This window comes from Furipterus horrens, unplaced genomic scaffold (genome assembly GCF_987537825.1).
Source record: "Furipterus horrens unplaced genomic scaffold, mFurHor1.1.pri manual_scaffold_5, whole genome shotgun sequence".
Classification (NCBI taxonomy): Eukaryota; Metazoa; Chordata; class Mammalia; order Chiroptera; family Furipteridae; genus Furipterus; species Furipterus horrens.
Genome location: NW_028327175.1, coordinates 80,657,278 through 80,681,088, shown reverse-complemented (window position 1 = coordinate 80,681,088; position 23,811 = coordinate 80,657,278). Strand labels below are relative to the sequence as shown.

At 39.0% G+C, this 23,811-nt stretch overlaps 1 protein-coding gene across 1 annotated transcript; it reads right to left on the bottom strand.

Annotated features, from left to right (window-relative positions):
* Positions 1-9,884: 9,884 nt before the first annotated feature.
* Positions 9,885-23,574, bottom strand: ARL14EPL (ARF like GTPase 14 effector protein like). Its single transcript, XM_090279035.1, has 3 exons — positions 23,479-23,574; positions 12,929-13,068; positions 9,885-10,107 (listed from the first exon to the last, which is right to left on the bottom strand). The coding sequence occupies exons 1-3, from the start codon at positions 23,572-23,574 to the stop codon at positions 9,885-9,887; spliced, it is 459 nt and encodes a 152-aa protein (XP_090135161.1).
* Between the last annotated feature and the right edge of the window lie 237 nt (positions 23,575-23,811).

Below are 23,811 nucleotides of genomic sequence, written 5' to 3'. Positions count from 1 at the left end.
GAGCTGTATCAACACTTCAGTTCCTATTGCCCGGAGCATATTGGTTCATACTGGTTCTGGTTGTGCCGAAAAGAAGAAGGGCCTCTAGCTCAGACCTCTTGAATCAATCCTTAGGTATGTACCCCTTAAGAAAGGAAAGGAACTCGTTTCTTGTAGAATTTTGTTGAAAAGGAATTGGCTGCAACTAAATGTAAGCATCTCTCTGTTTTCTGCGTTATACTTGCATTTGGTAAGCAAAAGAATCCAGCTTTGACTAACTTAAGGGGGAAAAGGAATTTATTGAAAGGATACTTGAGATACAAGATGGCGGAGGAGTAAGTGGAAGTTACACTAACCTCCTCCCAGAACTAGTCTGGATTTACAACTTAATTCTGGAGAAACCATCCGGAACAACCAATCAAACACTAGCTGGAAAGAAGTCTTATAACCACGGAGAGACAGAAAAGGCCGCTACATCACAACTTGACCGGTAGGGAGTGCGGAAACGCGGAAGGGCTGGCTGGGCTCCCACGGGTGGCAGCTGAAGGGACTGAGAAACAGCTCAGCAGCCGTGGGTTCCCCCTGAGAAGGGCAGGGTCTAAACCCCCAGCTGGGCTTCCCAGCCTACAGCAACAGAGTGGAAAGTAAAATAGTATCAGCCGTGAAAAGCAAAAAGCCACAGGGTTTCTTGCTAGCTGGAGAGAAACAGCAGGAGAAAAAGAACTGTTAAGTGGATCACATACGAAAATATTTTGGCCAACACTTACCCTGGGCTCAAGCAGAGGGAAGGCAGAGAGGACTGGAGACACTTGGGGAGAGTTTGGCACGGTGGCTTTGAGGGGAGAACTGGAGGAGCAGCCAACTGGGTCCCAGTGCTGACTCATCCCCAGTACTGCAGGTAGACCATTCCCTTCCAAGTGGCGTCAGCCTGAGGGGAAGCAAAAGCCCTGCCTACAGGAATTAAGCTGCCACAGCCACGGTCCTTAAGCCTGACAGCTAATCACAGATTGAATAGATTAACAACTAAAGAAGTCAGACAAAGGCAGTAGATCCCTGGAAGTCTCCAACAGGCTGCCTAGGCCCAGACTGGTACAGGATCTGACGCCACCAGAGGCAGATCCAGGAAGTGCAGATCATTCTAAGAAGCACCAACAAACAATAGGAGTCACAAAAATGGGGAGACAGAGAAACAACCCCCCATCGAAAGGAAAGGTAGAGTCCCCAGAAAGAGTGCTAAATGAAATAGAGGGGAGCGAACTATCAGATATGGAATTCAAAACATGGATTATGGAGAAGCTGAATGAGCTCAGCAGAAACTACAAAGAGCTCCAGGGAAACTACAAGGAACTCCAGAAAAACTACAAGGAACTCACAGAGAATTACACGAGCATGAAAAAGGACATAGAAGCTATCAATAAGAGCCAGGAGGAAATGAAGAATACGATCTCTGAATTGAAAAACACAGTAGAAGGAATTAAAAACAGGCTAGAGGAAGCAGAAGATCGGATCAGCGAGCTGGAGGACAACGTACACAAAAACTCCCAGACAATGCAACAAAATGAAAAAAGACTGAACAAGACTGAAGAGGTTCTAAGACAGCTGCAGGACAACATGAAACGTAATAATATCCATATCATAGGAATTCCAGAAGGAGAAGAAGAAGAGCAAGGGATAGAAAACCTCTTTGAAAAACTAATGGCAGAAAACTTCCCTCACATGAGGAGAGAAAGTCACACAAGTCCAGGAAGCACAGAGGGTCCCAATGAAGATGAACCCCAACAGGCCCACCTCAAGACACATCATAATTAAAATGGCAACATTCAAAGACAAAGAGAGGATCCTAAAAGCAGCAAGAGAGAAACAACTAATAACATACAAGGGAGCTCCAATAAGGCTATCATCAGATTTCTCAGCAGAAACACTACAAGCCAGAAGGGAATGGCAAAAAATATTCCAAGCAATGAAAAACAAAGGCCTAACACTTCTCCAAAGAAGACATACAGAGGGCCCATAGACATATGAAAGTATGCTCAACATCACTAGCCATCAGAGAGATGCAAATTAAAACCACAATGAGATACCACCTCACACCAGTCAAAATGGCAATCATCAACAAATCAACAAACAACTTGTGCTGGAGAGGATGCGGAGAAACGGGAACCCTGGTGCATTGCTGGTGGGAATGCAGATTGGTGCAGCCACTGTGGAAAACAGTTTGGAATTTCCTTAAAAAACTAAAAATGGAACTGCCTTTTGAACCAGCAATTCCATTGCTAGGATTATATCCAAAAAATCCCGAAACACCAATTCAAAAGAACCTATGCACTCCAATGTTCACAGCAGCACTATTTACAATAGCCAAGTGCTGGAAACAACCTAAGTGCCCATCTGTAGATGAGTGGATCAAAAAACTGTGGTACATTTACACAATGGAATTCTATGTAGCAGAAAGAAAGAAGGAACTTCTACCATTTGCAACAACATGGATGGAACTAGAGAAAATTATGCTTAGTGAAATAAGCCAGGCAACAAAAGAAAAATACCTTATGCTGTCACCTATTACAGGAAACTAATGAAAAACACAAACAAATGAGCAAAATTGAACCAGAGGTATGTAAACAAGAAGTAGACTAACAGTAACAAGGGGGGCGGGGGGGAGGAAAAGAAAGGTGTAAGGGGATGGGTCAAGTTAAAAAATATATATATATATGAATGACCCACAGACAGGTGCAACTGAATGGGGACTAAATGTGGGGGAGGGGAGGGACAGGGTGCAGGGAAACAAGAGGGCTAAAAAAGTGAGACAACTGTAATGGAAAAACAAATCAAAATTTTTTAGTGGGGGAAAAAATGAAAATATGAAGAATGGAAATGCCAGTTCAGTGAATATTAGGACAAAGATTTTCCTTCACGTTGTATATTTTTCTCCCTATTTGATCCCTCCAGAGTTTGGCATTCTAAACAAGTAAGTAATGACATAAGTTCCTTTGCATAGAACTAATAAGACCAGTTGTCAACAGAGGTTCTTTTTTTTTTTTTTTTGACCAAGTCTTTGACTGGAATGTCAAGCCTAAAGGAAACATACTTGGGCTCAGATTGTTACCAGAAAGCCCTGAGGAACTGGGAATGACTTTCAAAGGTAATAAAAGCCCGTGAGATAAAAGGCCTGGTACCATGGTTGGTTGTGCGGTCCACAGCAATCTTTCCAGGGAAGGAACGAAGGTTGTTTTCCTGAAAGATGGCTAGAAGGGACCTTAAGGCACAAGGAAAGACCAGAAAGACTTGGAAAAAACAGGTGTGTACAGGCAAGGATGAATACCAGATATGTGGCACAGCTTCTGTGCCCTGAAGAACAGACTGAAGGTCACCCCAAATATTCCTTGGGTAAGTTCCAGCAAAGCAGAACTAAAGATCATAAGTGATCATTTGCTGCTCTTGTTATGTTTATGCAAACGAACAGGATAAATTAAAAATGGACTTAATGTAGTCCCTTTAAAGACAAGGAGGGTAACCTTAGGGAGAAAGATTATTATTCAAGGAAAATCACAATGATCAGTAGTAGAGTATAAAACAGGGCAACTAACCGTCTTAAAAGTTTCTTCTCCAGATTTAGAGACTTGTTTGCGGGTTATGTTACATAAATTAACACGTGTTTTTTGTTTTCAAAGGACATAAGCCTATGATCGCATTACCTGAGTGATTATCTGTACGCATAAGCCTCACTTAATCCTCTCTGCAGCGCTGCCTCCTGAGACTCAACGGTTTGGCTGAACTAAATGGCTGGGTTGGGGAAGAATGGGGTGGTCTGTGGGCTTCACTTTAAAACGGGTTTCTCTTTTCTATCCTAATGGCTTGGACAGAAAGGGCCCAGAGGTCTAAGAGGGGGAAAAACCTAAACTATTTACCTCAGCCCAAACTAAGTATAATGGGCAAAAGGGTTTTGGACAGGCGAGATGTGCCTAGCACACCTTCTTACAAAGAAACTTTTTTTTTTTCCCTAATATGGAACATTGAAAAATTAATCCCTGCCTTTTGTCATCTAGTAGTTATGGATTGAATGATGTCTTTTAACCCTTTTCGCCAAATCTGTTGCCCTCAGAACACAACAAGGACACCAGCCTGTTGAACCAAGCACGCCGTTGACCGGAGGCAGCCAACTGACCTGGAGTCTGCACGATCCTTCCCCATGTGGGAAGGCCACCCTCCCCTCCACACCCCCACTCATATTAGGGTTTTCTGGACCCAAGGGTAGGTAGGACGACGACCATGTCCAGCTTGAAGCAGCTAGAGGAGCTTGAGACCTTCGCCCATTGTCCTTTACAAGATTACAAAGGGTCCTAATATTTGAGAGGGGGGGGATAGTTAATTTTTACGAACCAGGGGTATGGACTTGGGGGGGATCGCTGGGGGAGGGGGGTGCTGGGGGGAGGGGAACAAGGGGGAGAAAATTGGAACTGTTGTAACAATATAATCAATAAAAAACATTAAAAAAAAAAAAAAAGAAAAACAAAGGCCTACAACCTAGAATACTATACCCAGAAAAGCTCTCATTCAAAATGGAGGGTGAAATAAGGAGCTTCCAAGACAAAAGAAGGCTAAAAGAATACATCTCCACCAAACCAGCAATGCAAGAGATGCTAAAGGGTCTGCTCTAAGAAGATAAAGAAACAGAGAGAGACAGAGAAGAACACGAGTACAAAGGGGGAAAATAACAATGAATAAGTACTTATCGGTAATAACCTTAAATGTAAATGGATTAAATGCTCCAATTAAAAGACATAGGGTAGCTGAATGGATTAGAAAGAATGACCCACATATATGCTGTCTACAAGAGACCCACCTTAGAACAAAAGATCTACACAGACTGAAAGTAAAGGGATGGTAAAAAGTATTTCAAGCAAATGGACATGAAAAAAAAGCCGGGGTAGCAATACTTGTATCAGACAAAACAGATTTCACAGCAAATTCCATAAAAAGAGACAAAGAAGGGCATTTCATAATACTTAAGGGAAAAATCCATCAAGAAGATATAACCCTTATAAATATATATGCACCCAACTTAGGAGCACCCAAATATATAAGGAAAATTTTGAAAGACTCCAAGAAAGATATAGACAGTAACACACTCATAGTAGGGGACTTTAACACCCCATTGTCAACAATGGACAGATCTTCGAAGCAAAGAAACACCAAAGATATTGAGGCACTGAACAACACTCTAGATCAAATGGACTTAGTCGATATATATAGAAGTTTTGATCCCAAAGAAGCAAAATATACATACTTCTCAAGTGCACATGGAACATTTTCAAAGATAGACCACATGGTAGGACACAAAACAAGTCTTAACAAATTCAAGAAAATTGAAATTATATCAAGCATCTTCTCAGATCACAATGGCTTAAAATTGGAAATCAACCTCAAGGAAAAAACTCAAAAACATTCAAACTCATGGAGAATGAATAACCTGCTATTAAATAATGAATGGGTTAACAATGACATCAAGGAAGAAATCAAAAAGTTTCTGGAAACTAATGATAATGAACACACAACAGCCCAAAACCTATGGGATACAGCGAAAGCAGTCCTAAGAGGAAAGTTCATAGCAATACAGGCCTACCTAAAAAAGCTAGAAGAATATCTAATAAAAAATTTAACCCTACAGCTACAAGAACTAGAGGAAGAACAACAAGCAAAGCCCAGATCAAGTAGAAGAAAGGAAATCATCAAGATCAGGGCAGAATTAAATGACATAGAGTCTAAACTAACAATTCAAAAGATCAAGAAAAGTAGGAGCTGGTTCTTTGAAAAGATAAACAAAATTGACAAGCCTTTAACCAGGCTCATCAAGAAAAAAAGAGAGAGGAACCAAATAAATAAAATCAGAAACGAAAGAGGAGAAATCACAACTGATACCACAGAAATACAAAGGATTATAAGAAATTATTACGAACAACTGTATGGCAAGAAATTTGACAACCTAGAGGAAATGGACAAATTCCTAGAAACCTAGAAGCAGAAAGTCTGAATAGACCAATAACAGCTAGTGAAATTGAAGCAGTAATCAAAAAACTCCCAGCACACAAAAGCCCTGGACCGGATGGCTTCACAAGAGAATTCTACAAAACATTTAGGAAAGAACTAACTCCTATCCTCCTCAGACTATTCCAAAAGATACAAGAAGAGAGAAGACTGCCAAACTCATTCTATGAAGCCAGTATAATCCTGATTCCAAAACCAGGTCAAGACACAACAAAGAAAGAAAACTACAGGCCAATACCGCTGATGAACATAGATGCTAAAATCCTCAACAAAATATTGGCAAACAGGATCCAGCAACACATTGGAAGGATCATACACCACGATCCGGTGGAATTCGTCCCAGGGATGCAAGGATGGTTTAATATTTGCAGATCAATAAACGTAATACACCACATAAACAAAATGAAAGACAAAAACCACATGGTAATATCAATAGATGCAGAAAAAGCATTTGATAAAGTACAACAGCCATTTATGATAAAAACTCTCGGCAAGATGGGAATAGAGGGAGCATACCTCAACATAATAAAGGCCATATATGAGAGACCTGAAGCCAACATCATACTCAATGGACAAAAACTGAAAGCATTCCCCCTGAAATCAGGAACTAGACAAGGTTGTCCACTCTCTCCACTTCTATTCAACATAGTGTTGGAAGTCCTAGCCACAGCAATTAGACAAGAAAAAGAAATAAAAAGCATCCAAATTGGGAAAGAAGAAATAAAACTATCACTATATGCAGATGACATGATAGTATACCTAGAAAACCCTATAAACTCCACTAAAAGACTACTCGATATAATAAGTGAATTTGGCAAAATAGCAGGGTACAAAATAAATATACAGAAATCTAAGGCATTTCTGTACACCAACAATAAAATATCAGAGACAGAGACAAAAAATAAAATACCATTTACTATAGCAACAAGAAAAATAAAGTACCTAGGAGTAAACTTAACCAAAGAGATAAAAGACCTGTACACTGAAAATTATGCAACATTGAAGAAAGAAATTAAGGAAGATACAAATAAATGGAAGCAAATACCATGTTCTTGGATGGGAAGAATCAACATCATCAAAATGGCCATATTACCCAAAGCAATTTACAGATTCAATGCAATCCCTATTAAAATACCAATGACATATTTCACAGACCTAGAACAAATACACCAAAAATTCATATGGAACCAAAAAAGATCCTGAATAGCAGAAGCAATCTTGAAACAGAGGAACACAGCAGGAGGAATCACAATACCAGACATCAAACAATACTACAAAGCCACTGTGATCAAAACAGTCTGGTACTGGATAAGAACAGACATATAATATAGATCAGTGGAACAGAATAGAGGGCCCAGAAATAAACCCAGGCCTCTATGGTCAACTAATATTTGATAAAGGAGGAAGGAATATAAAATGGAGTGAGAAGAACCTCTTTAAAAAATGGTGCTGGGAGAACTGGACAGGGCCATGCAAAAAAATGAAACTAGACTACCAACTTACACCACACACAAGAATAAACTCAAGATGGATCAAAGACTTAAATGTAAGCTGTGACACCATAAAAGTCCTAGAGGAAAACATAGGCAGGAAAATTTCAGATATCCCACCTAACAATATCTTCACGGATACTCTCCTAAGGCAAGAGAAATAAAGGAAAAAATAAACAAATGGGACTACATCAAACTAAAGAGTTTCTGCTCAGCAAAAGAAACATCAGCAAGATGAAAAGGAAACCAACCATATAGGAAAACGTATTTGCCAATGATATCACAGACAGGGGATTGATCTCCAAAATATACAAAAAGCTTATACGACTCAACATCAAGAAAACAGACAACCCAATTAAAAAATGGGCAAAGGACCTGAACAAACACTTCTCTAAAGAGGACATAGAGAAGGTTCATAGACACATGAAAAAATGCTCAACATCATTGGCCATCAGAGAGATGCAAATAAAAACCACAATGAGATACCACTTTACACCTGTCAGATTGGCCATCATCAACAAATTAACAAACAACAAATGCTGGCGAGGATGTGGTGAAACGGGAACCCTACTGCACTGTTGGTGGGAATGCAGACTAGTGCAGCCACTATGGAAAACAGTATGGAATTACCTCCAAAAACTAAAAATGGAACTGCCTTTTGAACCAGCAATTCCACTGCTAGGATTATACCCGAAAAATCCTAAAACCCTAATTCAAAAGAACTTATGCACCCCTATGTTCATAGCAGCCGTGTTTACAATAGCTAAGTACTGGAAACAGCCTAAGTGCCCATCTGTAGATGAGTGGATCAAAAAACTGTGGTACATTTACACAATGGAATACTGTGCAGCAGAGAGAAAGAAGGAACTCCTGCCATTTGCAACGACATGGATGGAACTAGAGAGAATTATGCTTAGTGAAATAAACCAGGCAAAGAAAGAAAAATACCATATGATATCACCTAATACAGGAAACTAAAGAACAACACAAACAAATGAACTAAATACGACATAGAGTAGAATAGCAGTCAATAGAGGGGAGGGGGGAGGGAGAGAAGGAGGATAAGTAAGGGAAGGGACTAGTCAAGGAACGTGTATAAATGACTCATGGACATGGACAACGCGGAGGGATATGATTGTGGGAGAAGGGGTGGGCTGGGTGGGGGGGAGCAATGGGGGAAAAATGGGACAACTGTAATTGAAAAACCAAATAATAATAGAAAAAAAAAAGTACTTAGAGGAAAGAGGCATTATTGAAGATAAGCAGACATTTTATAACGATAAAAAAATTAAATACGGTTAATTTAATTTTTTAAAATTTTTATTAAAGTATCTACTTAAACCCTTCCAATATTAAGTATCTAACATAACTTAAAGAAGTGGTTCCCAAAGTGTGGTCCCCATACCAGCAGCATCAACATCACCTCGGAAATGCAAATTCACGAGCCCTGCTTCAGACCTAATGAAACTTGGGTGTGGGATGATAAAATCCATACTACAAGTGTCCAGGTGATCCTGATGCACACTGAAGTAAGAGAACCACTGACTTACGGTAAATGGAATTATAGAAACAAATTCCAAGAAGACCGAGTTCAACTTTCTATTGTTGAAACCTACAATGTACCAGATATGAAAAAGAAATCATGTATCTATTCAACTGCATAGCAAAACACTAGCAAGCATATACAACAAACACATTTTTGTATAAGTTGTCTTCTTTTGAAAAAAATTTCTGAAATACTGAGCTTGAAATAAAAACAATATAAACCATTGGTTTTTAGGATATGCAAGCCCTAATTCCTCAATTTTACAAGTGAAATATAAATTTTTAATAAAAACATTACCAAGTATTACCAAACTTAATTTTAATAGACTACAATAACTGTAAAATGAGACTGAATATACAATGCAAAATCACAAGTTTTGGGTGTTTTTTTTTTTTAAATTCAAATAGCAATTCTGATTTAGAATTTGTGATGTGTATGATTCTCAGGGTAACTAGATATCATACATTTATAGTTCTATTTAAAAAAATCTCTCAGCTACAGAATTCTGAAAATCTTAAAATTAATTTTTTCAGCTACCAACAAAGAGGAAAGAAATTTTTAACTTGAGGGCAGAGTGGAGATGGGAGTATTGATGAGAGAAACTGAGATCCATTCACTGTCACACGCTTCGGTTCCAAGTGAAGGAATGCGGGAGGACACAGTAAGGAGGTTAGAATGACTTCCCATTCTACACTGTTTAACAGCTTTGGAGAACATGAATCTAAGTATGTTTGTCCAACATCTCCCCCCAAGCCCTAGAATTCACCAAAAGAAAGGGGTTTACTTAAATGTAAAGAAGAAACAAATCAGTTAATCTGTAACAGCTCCTACTCGGGGACATGAAATGGCAGAGTGCTGATGACCTCTCCACATTCATTGAGGAGCTCTTCGTACACCCACTTCCGGTTGCAGCGGCACTCCGGCCCACACTTGTTGGAGTTGCACTTGGGGCAGGGGTAGAAGCAGCCCAGGCAGTTCTTCTCCAGGCAGTCGCACAGATCAGCATTGTTACAGATCAGCCTGCCACTTTTGTCATACTTCTTTATAACGCTACAAAGAAAAGAAATGACTTTAACATGACAGTGAAATTTTCCTCAACATTGAGGATAAATTATTATGCAGCGAATTTCATCAATGTAATCCTGTTTTGTCGAGGAAATACCACCCTAGAGATTACCCAGCAACACTTTAGGATGCTATATGGCAGTAATGTTCTGGGAAATTCAGCCAATGTATGACCAATTTCAAATGCAGGCGGTCTTGTCACCAAAAATAATAAGTATTTCACTTACTCCATCTAAGCAAATTATGAAGAATAGCTGATGAAAGTCTCCTTCTACAGATGCCCCATTTTTTCCCTTTAAAATATAAGCTTTCTTCATGGAATTTTCCCTAGTAAATCACACTTTTTTCCTTTATTAAGAAAAATTCCCTATTTTGAATACAATTAGTTTTTAATGTCAGGCATTAAAACTTACTCAGTTATTACACCATCATGATTAAAAAAGTAAATAAATAAAACAACTCCTTAGCTAACAGTGCCTTTGCTTCTGCCCCTTTCTGATGCTGCTTTTTACCCAGGGCGAAGAAAACAGGTCGCTAGACAGTGGGTCTGCGGGAAGCTCTGATTGGAGGTAAGAATTTCTGTACCAGATGAGAGCACCACAGTCTACGCCTTGCTTCATGTTCCAACACTTTCTCTGTCAGCCTTTAAAACACGCCCAGGAGGAAAAGGGTTTCACAAGAACTCCACCACCCTCTCAAAACCAAACCATTTTGAAAACTGAGTACTCGAAAGTCTTAAAATAACAAAAGTGCCTGTACAGCCTGTATTCATTATTACCAGATGAAGTCAAAAAAGGCTGTGAAATTATGAACTTCTGCACCCTGGGTTCCCAAGCAGGCATAACACCTCCTCTCTTCCTGCTTAGTTAAGTAATGCTGTTCTATCCTCTTCCCTCTCCTAATAAAGCAGGAAAGGTTGAGGATCATGTATACTTGCAGCCTGATTATCACACTTTAGTGGGATGCCGTCCACTGAGGATTTACATTTGAAGCATTTCTTCTGTGGAATGGAAGCTCCCCCACCCCCTCCCAAGCCCACCAGGAAATTCAGATGTCAGTTGAATATAAAATCTATTATGGGAATGATGGGAGCAGGTGGCCATAAAGCCAAAAGAGATCAGATTCTGCCCTTCTCCCTTGGCCTTAACCCAAATACACCCTTGTCTTAACTCAGACATCAAGACAGATTTTATTGTTTCCAGCCCACTGATGCTACCTTATGTAAAATTCTGAACTATCATACATACAAAAGTATACAAAACATACATACACAGATAAAAAAGAAAAATAAAACAAACTTGTGTGCTCACTGCCCAGCTTAATAAAAGACTATCGTACCTTCAAAGTCCTCTTTATGCTCCACGTATCACATCCCTCTATCCAGCCCTCCAAGAGGAACCACACCTCAATATTATAAAAATCATCTTGTTTTGCTTTCAGTTATGCCACATGTATACATATACCCAAGCATATTACATTTTTCTTTCTGTAATTTGATTATTTATTCTATTGCATGGCTTGAGATTACTCTCTGATGGTGCATGTAGCTATATTCAAATATTTTTACTTTTCTATGTATTCTATTGTATGAATATATAACTTACTTATCTTTTCTACTATAAATGGGCATTTGGATTATTACTACTTTATTTTCTTTGCCATTGCAGGGATGCTATGAAACTTCTTGACCATGTCTCCTATTGTACAATACACGTGTAGCAGTTTTTCCAGGATATATACCCAGGAGTAAAGATGTTAGGTCATAAGTGATATAGGTAATAAAAAGCTGTTTTTAAATAGTGGTTGTACCACATTATAATCAATTCATGTCCCATAGTTTCATCAACATTAATATCATTATACTAAACTCTTTGTCTGTCTGGGGAGTGGGGAACTTCTCCATATGCTACTGATGAGGTTCAGTATCCTGAGTGTTTATGAGCCATTTCTTCTATAAAATGCCTGTTTATTGTTCAGGTCATTGTTCTCAGAGGAAATTTATTTATTTTTTATTGACTTGTAGAATTCTCTCTATATTTCAGATACTAACCTTTTAAATTATTAGTAACTTCTCCTACCTTGTGACTTGTGTCTTATTATTTTTAGGATGTCTTTTAATGGGTATAATTCTTTTTTTAAAGATTTTATTTATTTTTAGAGAGAGGGGAAGGGAGGGAGGAAGAGAGGGAGAGAAACATCAATGTGTGGTTGCCTCTTCCTTGCCCCCAACTGGGGACCTGGCCCACAACCCAGGCATGTGCCCTGACTGGGATTCAAACCAGTGGCCCTTTGGTTTGCAGGCCGGTGCTCAGTCCACTGAGCCACATCAGCCAGGGCTTAATGGTTATAATTCTTAATTTTAAGGTAGTAGAATTTATCAACCTTTTTCTTTATGGTTTACTTAATTTATACTTGATGCAGTAGCAATCCCTGTACTTATGATACTTCATGTCCAGTTGACACCTGAATCTACTCCCATGGTTGTATTATTTCTCCTTCAAATGACATAGCTTTCTTACTTTTATCATATTTCTTGCCAAAGTTGTTACTCTAATCCAACAGCTTCTGCAGCATTTCTTTTTTTCTTTTCTTTTCTGCAGCCTTTAAAAAAAATAAAGATTTCTAGTTTGGGATTCTAGCCTATTTCTTAAAGTTATTAACTTCCAGACCATGGGGTGATATTGTACATTACAAAACATATTTTTCAATTATAAACAAGAGACAATCTTTAATTACTTTGCTTTGTTGAGGAAAATGCATGTATTTTATTATCCCACAGATAAAATATAATAAATGGGGATCTTACTTGTATTTTACAGAAAAATACCCATTCATCTGTGACATCCGTGCTCTCTTTTTCTCCTGTCGTGTTTCAGGATTAAACTCTGCTACCTGTGGTCCAGGGTTTTGAAATGCCAGGCATCTTAACTGCCGCTCTATCTGTTGCTATGAAACAAATGAAGTGTATTAGTAGTAAGAATTGGAAAATTTCATCTGTTTCATATTGTATTAAAATAAATTTTCTGTAACTTTTACTACAATGGCATGAAAGGATAGATACTGTTAGCTGGAGAAAGAACTAGTTTCATCTGATTAAGTTTCAAAAAATGATGTAAGTTTCCTCAGTTTAGGTCATTTTTTCTGAACAACAACAAAAAAATATCTACAATATAAAACTTGTCTAATAAAAACATAAAAACGAGATAAAAACAGAATTCTTTTTATACCTGCAAAACACTAGTTGGCCTCTCAAATATCAAGGCGATGAAAGTCAGAATTAGTGCTTTAGGGTGGAGAGGGACAAGGGAGAAAAGGCCCTTCCACAGTTCTTAACTGAAGAAGCCCAGGGAAAATGTGTCAAATCACAGAGAGAGCCCAAGTGCACACAGTCTTCTGCTTTGGTGCTGTGGGACATTTCAGAACTACTCACTACCCTAGGAGTGTGGGCTCCATCAAGGCTCCGATGCAGAACACTGCCAACTGAAGTTTACACTCTCTGTCAAAGCCCTGATTTGAAGAAGCAAATCTTGTTAGAATGGCTTTCTAGAGTGTTTGTGCAAATTTTCAAAAGTCTCTAGAGATATTTATAATTCTAAAGTAAATGGAGCTAATCAGGAAGACAAGTAATGAAGATGCTTCAATCAATCCTGATAACTAATTTTGAACACATAGCACACATGTCATGAGGGAAGGGAACACTCTTTTGAAGGATTTAAAAGAAAGTAAACTGAGTGGCCCAAAAATATATAGGCTAATAAATGGGTGGGAAAAAGCAGGTTTACAGTTGTTAATATATACAATAATACAACACATAATAAATAGGAGAGATTCAAGATGGTGGCAGACTGGGTGGATGTTACAATCACTTACTCCCAGGACAAAACTGGAACTATAACTAAAATACAGAGCAATCAACCTGAATAACCAACTGAAGACTAGCTGAAGAGAAGTCTTATGACCAAAGATTTATAGAAGAAGTCACATCAAGACTGGTCAGGGACACAAAAAGGGCTGACCTCACTTCAAAGGTGGCAGGTGAGATTCCAGAGGAATATCTCAGCTGCAAAGGTTTCCCCTGAGGAGGGTAGGTTCTCAACCTCAAGTTGGACTCCCCAGGCCAGAGCACCAGAGCTGGAGAAAGTTGCCCACATAACATGGGGCTGTGAAAATTAGCAGGGATTCAGACTACCAGGGGGAAACAGGAGTCCACTAGAGACACAGGCGTGCCTGCTTAAGGGGCCACACACAAACCTCATTCACAGCCATTCACCCAGAACTCCAGTGAAGGGAGGGCAGAGCACATTAGAGTCATGGGAGGAGAGACTGGGGTTTGTGGCTCCAGGAAGAGAGCTGCCAGAATCCCTGAGCTGAGTGCCTCTCCCACAGTACAGACACCATCTTTCTTGGGTGGAGCACACCCCTCCATATGGCATCAGCCTGGGGGAATGCAATAGCTCCACCACCTGGAATCCCTATAATACCACCATTCAGAGCTTGTGCCTTGATGAGGAGCCAGTGGCCTGCACCAGAGTGTAGAGCTTTGGGCAGACTCAGGGGGTGGCAGTAACTGAGTTGTGTAACTTTGGGGTGGGGGCCATTCCCCCACTTTCCCTTAAACCTGACTAGCACCTGCCCACACAGGAGATCTGCTGCTCCCACTCTCCAAGCTGCCAGTGGCCCAACAGTCCTGAATCTGGTGGCTCCACCTTGATAAGATCGAGGCAAAATCCAGGACAGACTGAGATGCGTGGCTCTGGGGCCAGGACCATTCCTTCTACCTTTTTCCAAGCCTGACCAGCAACTCCCCCTGATGGGAGATCTACTAGCCCCATCCTCCTGATTTCCATTGCCCCACCCTGCTGAGATCAGGCTCTGGGCAGAATCTTGGAAAGACTGAGTTGTGTGGCTCTAGGACAGGGGTCATTTTCCCCTCACATAGACCTAGGCAGTACAGAGACCTACCTTCACATAGTTAAATCTTGGTCTGCTTGGTACTGATAAACTCTGCTGGCCTCACCCGGACCAATCCCTGAGATCCCACCACACCACAAAGGTGTGCAAGTGACAGCTAGACTTCATATATATCCTGGGACATTTGCTGAGTGGCATTGAGTTTGAACCTATATCAATTTGGTGAACACCACTTACCCCTACCTGGTGACTCACTGAGAACCTACTCAAAAATCATCAGAGGCTCTTTCAGTGACAACCTAACAGAAGGCAGATATATGGAGGCAGGTAGAGGTGGATGTGGGGTGACTTGGGACTTCTGCTAACCTGCCCACAGGCCAGGAGGTGGTAAAAGCTGTCCTTGGCACACAGGTTGGACCTTCTCACATACACCCAGATCAAGCAGAAGCAGCCACAAACTCTGGATCACTTTGTAGCTTCAAACAGGTTGTCCAATGCCGGTCACAGGCAGCATCTGACATTTGTCTCCACCAGAGCCAACCCCAAGAGGCCCCAGAACCAACATACGAAGGGACCAGAACCAACATACGAAGGGACCAGCTTCAAACAACATCAGAACAGAATACAATTAGCTTCAAGTGCAGCATGTCCAAAGGAAGATCTCAACAGGCACCAGACCCTCCTGAGGCAAATTCTGCTTTGTGTGGTTGGCACCTACAGAGCAGCTTGTTCACTGAGGTATAAGTAAATTCTTACAGTCAGTCAGCCTGAAGGTCAACACCACACGTGAAAAGGCCGAGAGAAATCTAGACTCAAGTACAACAAGAGGGCCCACATAACCCACACAAGAATAATCCCTGGAGCACCCAGCTCAGGTGATCAAGGAGACTGTTTCAACGGGTCCCCCAGGACACTTACATCATAAGGCCACCCTACCAAAACTGGAAGTCCTAGCAGATCTACCTGATACATAGAAACAAACACAAAGAGGTAGCCAAAATGGGAAAGCAAAGAAACATGCCCCAGATGTAAGAACAGTGGCAATCTCCAGAAAAAGAGCTAAATGAAATGCAGGCAAGCAATTTACCACATATACAGTTTGAGAAAATGGTTATAAGGATGCTCAAGAAACTTAGTGACAACTTCAATAAAAAGATAGCAAGCATATAAAGGACAAATAAACCATTAAAAAGTCAATCAGAAATAAATACTACATACCTGAAATGAAGACTACACTAGAAGAAGTAAACAATAGGAGGATGAAGCAGAAGATCGAATCAGCGATTTGGAAAACAAGGTAGCAGAAAACACCCAATCAGAGCAGCAGAAAGGAAAAAGAAAGATTGAAAAAGATGAGGCTAGTTTAAGGTATATTTGGAATAACAGAGTGTAGCAAAATCAGCATCATAGGGCTACCAGGAGGAGAAGAGAGAAAACAAGGGACCGAGAACTTATTTGAAGAAACAATGACTAAAAGCTTTCTTAACCTGGAGAAGGAAAAAGACACACATGCCCAGGAAGTACAGAGAGCCCCAAACAAAATGAACACAAAGAGGCCAACACCAAAATTAAAATGGCAGAGGTTAAAGACAAAGAGCAAATCTTAAAAGCAGAAAGAGAAAGACAGTTATACAAGGGAGCTCCCATAAAACTGTCAGCTAATTTCTCAACAGAAACATTTCGGGACATAAGGAACTGGCATGAAATATTCAAAGTGATGAGAAACAAGAAACCCCAACCAAGACTACTTTACCAAGAAATGAAGGAAAAATAAAGAGTTTCCCAAAGAAGACAAAGCTAAAGGAGTTTGTTACCACCAAGCTAGTAATACAAAAAAATGTTACAGGGTATTCTTTAACATGAAGAAGAAGAAAAAGAAAATAAAAAACTAGAGTAATAAAGAATAAGATGGCAATAATAAATACATATCTATCATTAATCACTTTAAATCTAAACGGCTTAAATGCTCCAATCAAAAGACATAAGATAGTTGAATGGATAAGAAAACATCATCCATACACATGCTGTCTACAAGAGACCTACCTCAGAATAAAAGATGCACATAGACTAAATTAAAGGGATAGGAAAAGATATTTCATGCAATTGAAAATGAAAAACAAAAGCTGGGGTAGCAATACTCATATCAGACAAAATACAATTTAAAACAAAGGCTATAGTAAGAGACTAAAAAAGAACACTACCTAATGATAAAGGAAGAAATCCAACAACAGGATAAAACTCTTGTAAACATTTATGCACCCAGCATAGGAGTACCTATATATAAAACAAATCTTGATGGACATCAAGGGGTTCTCAGTGTTACTTCACTGACATCAATGGATAGATCTTTCAGACAGAAAATCAACTAGAAACAGTGGCATTAAATGAGACACTAGAGCAGATGTATTTAATTGATATCTTCAGAAGATTTCACCCCAAAGCAGCAGAATATACATTCTTTTCAAGTGCATAAGAAACATTATCTAAAATAGACCACATGTTAGGTCACAAGAGAAATCTCAATAAATTTAAGAAGATTAAAATCAAATCAAGCATCTCTTCTGACCATAAAGGTATAAAACTGAAAATCAATCATAAGAAAAAAATAGTAAAGCAAACACATGGAAGCTAAATACCATGTTACTAAACAATGAATGCTTAACAATGGTATCAAGGAAGAAATCAAAATACCTTGAAACCAATGAAATGAGAACACAAAAATATCGGTGGGACACAGTGAAAGCAATCCTAAGAGGGAAATTCATGGCATTAGAGGCCTATCTCAAGAAACAAGAAAAACCTCAAATAAACAATCTAACTTTACACTTGAAGGAACAAGAAAAAGAACAACAAAGCAAGCCAAAGATGAGGAGAAAAGAAATAGTAAAGATGAGAGCAGAAATGCATGAAAATAGAGAAAAAATAATAATAAAAATGGTCAATGAAACCAAGAGCTGGTTCTTTGAAAAGATAAAAAAGATTGGCAAACTTTAACCAGACCCATCAAGAAAAAAAGAGAGAGCACCCAAATAAATAAAATCAGAAATGAAAGAGGAGAAGTAACAACTAATAGCAAAAAGGAAAAAAAAAAAACACACACACACACACACACAACAACGAAGGATTGTAAAAAAGATAGTATGAACAACAATGATGTGCCAACAAATTGGCAATCTGGATAAAATTGGTAAATTTCTAGAAACATACATTCTTCTAAAATTGAATCAGGAAGAATCAGAAAATCTGAATAGATAGATTACAGCTAGTGAAATTAAAGCAGTAATAAAACAAACAAACAAACAAACAAAAAAAACACTCCCAATACACAAAAGTCCTGGATTGAAATGCTTTACAGGTGAATTTTATCAAACATGCAAAGAAGAATGAACACCTATCCTTCCCAAACTATTCCAAAAAAATTCAAAAAGAGGGAAGATTCTCAAGCTCATTTTATGAGGCCAGTATTATCCTAATTCAGGAACCAGACAGACACTACAAAGAAATAAAATTATAGGCCAATATCCTTGATGAACACATGCTAAAATCCTCAACAAAATATTAGCAAACTGGATCTATTAAAATATTAAAAAGATCATATCCCATAATCAAGTGGGATTTATTCTGTGGATGCAAGTTTTGTACAATATCTGCAAATCAATAAATGTGATACACCACATAAACTAAATGAAAGATGAAATCACATGATTATATCAACAGATGCAGAAAAAACATTTGATAAAATCCAGCAGCCATTTATGATAAAAACTCTCAGCAAAGTGAGAATAGAAGGAATGTACCTCAACATAATAAAGGCAATATATAGCAAACCTATAGCCAATATCATACTCAATGGGCAAAACTAAAAGCATTTAGCTTAAGATCAAGAACAAAACAGGTATGTCCACCTTCACCACTGTTACTCAACATAGTACTTGAAGTTCTAGCCACAGCAATCAGACAAGAACAAGAAATAAAATGCATCCAAATTAAAAAGGAAGAAGTAAAACTGCCACTATTGGCAGATAACATGATACTGTATGTACAGAACCCTAAAGATTCCACAAAAAGACTACTAGAACTGGTAAATAAATTCAGTATAGTAGTAGGAAACAAAATAAATATCCATATACCAATTGCATTTTTATATACCAATAATAAACTATCAGTAAAAGAATCTAAGAGAACTTCCGGCCAAGATGGAGGCTTAGACGGACACGCTCAGTCTCCCTCTACAACTAGAGAGGAATACAACTACTTCAAAACAAAAGATAACTAGAAATTCCAGAAAATAAAACTACATGGAAGCCCAACGTATGAACTTATAAACCAGCAGCGCTTTTTGGGCAGGTAAGAGCGAAAGGGGGCGGTGCTGTTTGCGGTCGCATCAGGGACAGCGGCAGAGAGAAGAATCCCAGCAGCAGGGGGAACAATCCCGGCTGCAGTCGAACCCCCGGCAGCTTGCAACCCCAACGCTGGGGAAAGCAGCCACCACATCGCCTTGAACAGTGAGGCCCAGAGGGCGGGAGGACGGATCCCAGTCTCCTAGTGGAATAACTGTGTGAATCCATCTTGGACCCCCGCCCCCAAAGAAAGCGCCACAGGGCTGTGAAATAGGTTGCGGATAGGCGCCGGTCGCTGGGTTGTGACGAGTACACAGGCACTGCCCCCTATAGCCGGCCCAAGAAAACAAAACGCATCTGTCAAAACGAGGCAGACAACTATAGAAATCCCGGTGGCACAGCTCACCAGGCAACAGATGAGGAATCTGACAGACGAACAAATAAGAAACCTGTCAGAGGCTCAGTTCAGGGCCATTGTTATCAGGTGGCTTACAGAATTAACAAAAGATCTGGAAAAAGGTGAGAAAAAATCGAAAAACACTCATACTGAAAGGAACAAAACCACATATGAGACAGATGGTGAGGGAAAAAAATCCAGAGTTCATATCAACAAACCAGAACATAGAGAAGGAACAAACAGTCAACCAGTGCAGAGAAAGGAAACGGGAAGCAAGGATGAGAGGATCAGAAACCTCTGGGACAGCTATAAAAGGCCCAACCTTTTGGTTTGCCAGAAGGCGAAGAAGATGAACTAGAAATTGAAAAATTAAGTGAAAATATAATAAAGCAGAACTTCCCAAACTTGGGGAAGGAAATAGACTTACAGGTCCAGGAAATACAGAGAGTTCCAAAAAAACTGGACCCAGGGAGAACCACTCCAAGACACATTATAATCAAAATGTCAAAAGTTAAAGATAAAGAGAGAATCTTAAAAGCAGCAAGAGAGAAGAAAAGAATCATGTACAAAGGGGTCCCAATTAGACTCTCAGCTGACTTCTCAAGGGAGACCCTGCAGGCAAGAAGGGACTGGCAAGAAATATTCAAAGTAATGAAAAGCAAAAACCTACAACCACAAATACTCTATCCAGCAAAATTGTCATTCAGAATAGAAGGGCAGAGAAAGTGTTTCCAGGAAAAAATAAAACTGAAAGAGTTCATTAGATCCAAACCACTGTTATATGAGATGTTAAAGGGACTGGTTTAGAAAAAGGAAGATCAAAACTATGAAATCTAAAATGAAAACTGTATCACAAGAAACAACAGAAGCTAGGGAATTGAAACAAAGGCAAACTAAACAGGCAACGAGAGTGGAAAAAGAACTATAGGTATGGGGAGCATATTGGGGGCAGGTCAGCAGGGAGGGGGAACAGGGAGAGGAAGGGAGATGATATAGGAATTAAGGATCATGGTAGGAGGGAATGGAATAGACAGAGAGAGGTTGAGAAGAACTATATGCACAACCAATGGACATGGTCTAAAAGGGGGGGACAACTGGAGGGAGGGGGGCCACCGGGTGGAGGGGAGCAGAGGGAAGGGAAATTGGGACAACTGTAACATTATAGTCAATCAAACACATTAAAAAAAAATCTAAGAACACAATCCCATTTTTAATTGCATTAAAAAATATCTTGGAATAAAGTTAACCAATGATATAAAAGATACAAATAATTGCAAGCATATTTTGTGTTCATGAATGGGAAGAATTAACATCATAGAATGTCCATACCAACCATTGCAATCCATAGATTCAACATAATTCCTATCAAGATACCAATGGTTTATTTCACAGAATAGAATATCCAAAACTTTATATGGAAACACAGAATAGCCACAGCAATCTTCAAAAAGAAGAATAAAGTTGGAGGTATCATGCTACCTGCTATCAAACTATACTATAACACCATAATAATCAAAACAGCATATTACCGTTATAAAAACAGACATATAGATCAGTCGAACAGAATAGAGAGCCCAGAAATAAACCCACATCCTACAGTCAATTAATATTTGACAGAGAAGACAAGAACATACAATGGGGTAAAGATAGCCTATTCAACAAATGGTTTTGATGGGAAAATTGGGCAGATACATGCAAGAAAATGAAACTACACCACCTTTTTGCACCATATACAAGAATAAATTCAAAATGCATTAGAAACTTAAGTGTTAGACCTGAAACCATAAAAATCCCAGATGCATACATAAGCAGTAAAATTCAGATATTTCTTGTAGCATTATTTTTTCTGATACATCTTCTCAGGCAAGGGAAACAAAGCAAATACATACATACATACATACATACATACATAAACAAATGGTACTACATCAAACTAGAAAGTTTTTGTGCAGCAAAGATAACCATCAATAAAATGAAAAGACAAGTCACTACATGGAAGAACATATTTGCCAATGATATATTTGACAAGAGATTACTATCTAAAATTTATAAAAAACTTACACAGCTCAACAACAACAAGAAATCCAATTAAAACATGGGCATAGAACCTGAATAGACACTTTTTCAAAGGGGACATACAGATGGCCAAAAGATGTATGAAAAGATATTCAATGTCACTAATCAAAAAATTGCAAATTAAAACCACAATGAGATACCACTTCGCACCTGTCAGAATGGCCATCATCCATAAATCAACAAATAAGTACTGAGAGGATGTGGAGGAAGGGGAACGGTTTTGCACTGTTGGTGGGAATGCAGACTGGTGCAGCCACTGTGGAAAGCAGTATGAAGATGCCTCGACAAATTAAAAATGGAACTGCCTTATGGCCCAGTGATTCCACTTCTGGGAATATTTCCAAAGAACCCCAAAACATAAACTGACTAACAAATTAGAGACAGAGATATGAATACCTGGAAGACTATCAGCTATCAGAGGGAAGCGGTTTGGGGGGGGCTCAATGAAAGGTGAAGGGATTAAGCAAAAGAACAACAACGACAAAAACAAAAACGCTCATAGTCTCAGACAACAGTACAGTGTTTACCAGAGGGAAAGGGGGGTATGGGGTAGTGGGGGAGGGGTAAAAAAGGGAGGGGGATAAATGGTAATGGGAGGAGACTTGACCTGAGGCAGTGAACACACAATACGATATACAGATGCTGTATTATTGAATTGTGCATCTGAGACGTATATAATTTTATTAACCAATACCAACCCAATAAATTCAATTTAAAAAGAAATAAAAATTCTGTAACTATGTATGATAAAAGAAAAAATATAATAATGAATAAATAATAATACAAGAATTAACTGTTTCACATACAACTGTAAAACTACTTTTGCCAATCCCGGTATACATGAAATACTATACTGAAAACAAAAGGGAATTTTTCAATATATGAATTCCAGTGTGAGAAATTAGTAACAGAATTTCAGGCTTTTCTACAGTTTACTTAGTTTAATGATAGTCAGTCCAAAATAATATACATATATTGTAAATATAAATAATATAAAATCTTCAAAATTTCATTTGGTATGTGTGTATGGATTTGTTTTACAAACTTAACCTTATGAAACAGTTTTGTGTTATGAAATGGGTACAACTTAGTTCCATCTATTACTATTCTCAGTGCATAGGTAGAGTTTAAGAATATAGACAGCAGGGTAAGCCTATCTATGTTCTAATACACCACTTGGTAATGGTGTGCCTTCAGCAAGTTCCTACTTCCCTAAGCCTAGTTTCTCCTCTTGTGAAATGGGGTTAACATTAGTACCTTGTGATAAGGATTAGGTGAATTAATACATACAAAGTTTTAGGACTGTGACTAGTACACTGTAGGGAAAAGAACCCAAGGGTGTGTTAAATAGAAACACTTGACCATATTCTATAAAATATTCTAGTCCAAGGGCATAGTACACTGGGCTAAAATCAGAAGAATGAGAGGCACAGAGGAGCTGTGTAAGGTGAGACAGCTTAGCAGCGAGCAAAGTTAGGGGACAGAGAGGCGCACCAGTGTGGGGAGAAGGACAGAAATCCTTCCTGAGGAGTCCTGATGGAGCCCACCTTCTCTCCCAAGTCTGAGGCCTCAGAGATCCCCGTGCTGGGAGCAACCCAAATACCATGGAATAGTAATATCCATATGCCATACCAGTTGCTTTGGTCCAATTTGACAGTTTTTCTCAGGAGCACTTTGACTTGTGTGTCCCTCTTCAGTGGAATTGTTTTTTTCTGATTGTTCACTCATTTCTGACCACTGAAGAAAGTTACTAGAAAAAAGCAAAACACATCAATCTCATACATGCCCAGTAACTTTATCCTGTGACTTTCCTGTTCTCTCCCTGCATCTTTCTTTCAAAGCCAGACTTCCACCTGCACTCCCAGTTTCTTTTCTACCACTCACGTGTTTTGTTGTTGGTTTTGTTTGTTGATTTATTTTGATTTTTAGGTACTGCATATAAGTGAAATCATGTGGTATCTGTCT

Coding starts and splice junctions, on each gene's coding strand:
- ARL14EPL (XM_090279035.1), bottom strand. CDS start 23,574: ATGAGTGAACAATCAGAAAAAAACAATTCCACTGAAGAGGGACACACA. Junction 13,069..23,478: donor AAATTGGACCAAAGCAACTG/GTATGGCATATG, acceptor TTTGTTTCATAG/CAACAGATAGAGCGGCAGTT. Junction 10,108..12,928: donor TATTTTTCTGTAAAATACAA/GTAAGATCCCCA, acceptor TTTTCTTTGTAG/CGTTATAAAGAAGTATGACA.